This window comes from Poecilia reticulata, linkage group LG2, assembly GCF_000633615.1.
Source record: "Poecilia reticulata strain Guanapo linkage group LG2, Guppy_female_1.0+MT, whole genome shotgun sequence".
Classification (NCBI taxonomy): domain Eukaryota; kingdom Metazoa; phylum Chordata; class Actinopteri; order Cyprinodontiformes; family Poeciliidae; genus Poecilia; species Poecilia reticulata.
In genome coordinates this window covers 25,794,811-25,798,412 of record NC_024332.1, presented here as the reverse complement: position 1 = coordinate 25,798,412, position 3,602 = coordinate 25,794,811, and the positions used below count along the sequence as shown (strand labels likewise).

At 46.2% G+C, this 3,602-nt stretch overlaps 1 protein-coding gene across 1 annotated transcript in view; it reads left to right on the top strand.

Moving 5' to 3' along the window:
• The window catches only part of zeb2b (zinc finger E-box binding homeobox 2b), an 82,204-nt gene that overhangs the window by 951 nt on the left and 77,651 nt on the right, over positions 1–3,602 (top strand). Inside the window, exon 2 of the mRNA XM_017309213.1 lies at positions 182–379. Within this exon, the coding sequence (XP_017164702.1) occupies positions 307–379 (73 nt within the window). The 5' untranslated portion in view covers positions 182–306. The remainder of the gene's footprint in view (positions 1–181; positions 380–3,602) is intronic.

Genomic DNA, 3,602 nt, shown 5'->3' with positions numbered 1-3,602 from the left:
AAATAAAATGTAAAAAGAAAAAAATCTAAGAATGAAGAGGATTGTAGTTTTTTTAATTATTATTTGACTAAATTTCCTGGTTATAAAAAAGTCAAGTTGGATGAAAGTGAAGATTTCCGTTTTTCAATTTTCCCCAGAAATGTCCCTTCTGACGCTCCGTGTCTCTGTTGTTTCCCTGCAGATATCACGCAGAAAAATCAAGGGATCGAGTCCATGCGAGCTGCCATCTGATCCCCCCTACCTCCTCCACCACTTTCCACACACACACACACACWCWCRCRCACACACACACACACACACCTATCAATGAAGCAGGAGATCATGGCGGATGGCCCCAGGTGTAAGAGGCGAAAACAAGCCAATCCGAGGCGGAAAAACGGTAAGAAGATCCCGGGGAGAGCGTGTGTTGTCCGTGGGGTGTGGGGTGGAGGGGAGCCGGAGCTGTGGATGTTGTGGCCGGGGTTGGAGGCGTCCGCGGCGGCTCCGGGTGGAGCGAGAGTCCGCTGCGGGCTGCTGGAGGTTCCCATGTAGGGCTCCGTTATCCGGGCTGCTGTCCCGCTGCTGTCTGGAGCATGAAAAATATAAAAAGAATGAGAAAAGTGACATWTATTACTTTTTTTTTCTCGAAATTGTGTTAGAGCTGAAATCATCCATAAAGCGTTACTTTATTTTAATTATTATTACTGTTTTTATTTTCCACATTTTTAAGCGTTTTTCCGTTTGAAATGTGCAGGAATAAACGCTGACATTCCCAGTCCCGTTCCTGCTCATCGTCCCACAATTTATTATTAGTATTAGTATTATTATTTTTATTTAATTGAATTCCTGCCCGCACTGGTTATTTATCCAGATCAGATTTCATCTATTGATTTCAAACAATCAATAGCAGAGAAGCATTTTGCTCCACAGCTGATTTATTGGATTTATTCATATATTTATGTGCTGGATTTAAAGGCTTGATCACCTGCTTTTTTCTTTCTTTTTTCCTTTCTTTCTTTCTTTCTCTCTTTCTTTCTTTCTTTCTTTCTTTCTTTCTTTCTTTCTTTCTTTCTTTCTTTCTTTCTTTCTTTCTTTCTTTCTTTCTTTCTTTTTTACTCATTATAATTATTATTGAAATGCAAATTTTAAAATTCCCAAACTGAAGAAGCTGTAGAGATGCGGCTCAGTGTGTCAGGAGTTTTTTTTTAATCCAAGGATTTCTTTTTTGTCTTTTTTCTTTCTTTCTTTTTTTTTTTTTTTTAAAGAAAGCAGTTTTGTCCTCCTCCTTCTTCCCCCCTTTTGGGAATGCAGCAGCTCACTGAGGCTTGGCCCCTCTCTCCTGTCCCCCCTCTCTTCCTGCCTGGATGGAGGGACGGCTGAGCCCCTCGCTGCTTCATTTCCAATCTGAAATCCACAAACCAAATCGCCTAATTTCACCAAATCCCTCTCAGATCATTTGAGTCAAATAAACCGTCCAGTCCGGTGCTGAACATCCCAGATTATTTGATTTCTCCAAACCTCGTCACACGTTCAAACTCTTGTTTTGTTGCTCGAAAAGAAATAGACGAATAAGAGGAAGAAGAAGAGGCTCTTCGCCTTTTCCTGGTGCGAAACTTGATCCGAGCAGCGTGAAGTTGTTTGAGAGTTTGGCCCCCGCCAGGTGTTGCCTGTCACATCCAGCTGTGAGCGGCCAACGGGAACACACACACACACACACACACACACACACACACACCTGGGATTGTTTTTTTTCTCGCTCGAGCAGCACGAGCATCAAACAGCAACATTTAAGGAGGAAAATGACAGAATATCTGCGTTGGTGTGTTTCTCCCGTGACTCCGGAGCRTTGGGAACGCTCACCGATTACATAACCCGAAGCAGCGGGAATCTGCAGGAATATTTAGAAACCCGTCGCTTTTTWAAAAAAGTTTGCACCTTTCCTTTAAACTCCTGCCTCCATCACGCAGGGAGGAAAAGAGGAGAAAATAGCAGGAGGAGGAGGAGGAGGGCAGCGTTTCGCAGGGCGCTCGCGGACAATTGATTGTCAGCGGTAATGTGTTTCATTTACATGTTTATGCCGTCGATAGTGGCGGGGGGTTGTCCGGGCTGCCATTCCCACACGGGGCTGCACCCCAGCAGGAAGCTGCTGGATTCCTGTGGAAGGCAATCTGGGATTATTTACTCTGAGGAAGACATGAGACTTGTTGTAGAGAAGTCACATTCAGGGAGGTTTCATCCTGTGAYGGGTAAAAACGTGAGAGTTCAGGTTTCAGAATCGCTCTGTGTGTTTGTGCTGTTCAGACTGTGGGGCTGATTGTTGGCGGTTCGGACCTGGTTCCTCTCGTTTCTTGACACATTTTTCTCGTTGCCATCGGTGCGCTGTGATGGCTGCCCGTCCTCCTGCCTGTGTGCAGATATTTGTGTGCCTGCCGGCCTCTGAACACACACACTCGCAGGAGGCACCGGCGGCCCCGGACCCCCTGACACCGCGGCTCTCTTTGGAATGCCTTAGGTACGATTTCACTTTCGCTCACATCAATGCTGACCTGAATGCCTTTCATATCTGATCCGCCGTGTCTCTCCTGGTAAACATCCCCCCGGGGGGAGAACAAAGAAGAAGAGAGAAAAAAAAGGAGCCTCCTCTTCTTCTTCTTCTTCTTCTTCTTCTCCTTCTTCCTTCTTCTTCTTCTCCTTAATCACAATTCAGCCCCTCTCGCCGCCAGCAGCAGGGCTACACATTTGCATTCAGCATCAGAAAAGGGCCCGAGATGAAAAGAGGAGGGGGGAGGAGGGAAGAAGAAGAGGAAGAGAAAAATGGAGGCAGAAAGTGGTGGGTGGGTGGTGGAGAGGAATAACCAGGGTGTTTGTGGTTGTTTGTTGCTCGTCCCCTGGTTACGAGCCTTTTATAGCCTCCGTACTCCAGCAGGGACCCCCGGCCCCTCCTGACACGCAGATAGTGTTACGAGATGGCATGCCCACACTATTCATGGACGCTCAGGAAAAAGAAAAAAAAAAAAGAAAAAATCAAAAGAAATCCTGGATTGAGCAGATAAGGAGAGCAGGTGTCTTGTCTGGGCGGACATTGAGACGTCTCCAGCCGTCATGTGACTCCGTTTCTCACCCACAACTTTCTTTTTAGGGATTATTGGAACACCTTCCCTCCCCTCCTGGCAGGATTTAGGCAGATTTACTTCAGCAAACACCTTTGGACACTGTGGGGTGGAGAAAAAAAAAAAAAAAAGTAGGAGTCTGTTTGCAAAAGGGGCCTTTTGTTCGGAGCGGTTCGGGATAAAGCCTTACCAGGCAGCCGTGATGTTAACCCCTGCTTTGGTTGTGTGGAGGCAGAGCGGCACGGCGATGGCGGCGTTTTCCTCCTGAACTTGTGTGAGACTCCAGACTCTGCAGGATGAGTCGGAGAAAAGGCCCACATCTCGTCTCTCTTCATGCCTTCTCGCTTCTCTTGTTTTTTATCCCCAGAAAAACAAGCAAACACAGAAATTGAAACTTCACTGGTCTGGCAAATAACTGCATGCATTCAGACTTTTTTTTTTCTTTCCACTCCTTACCCCTAAGCCAGCATGTTTTATGCATTGCGTAGGAGGAGGATGCATCTTTAAAAAATA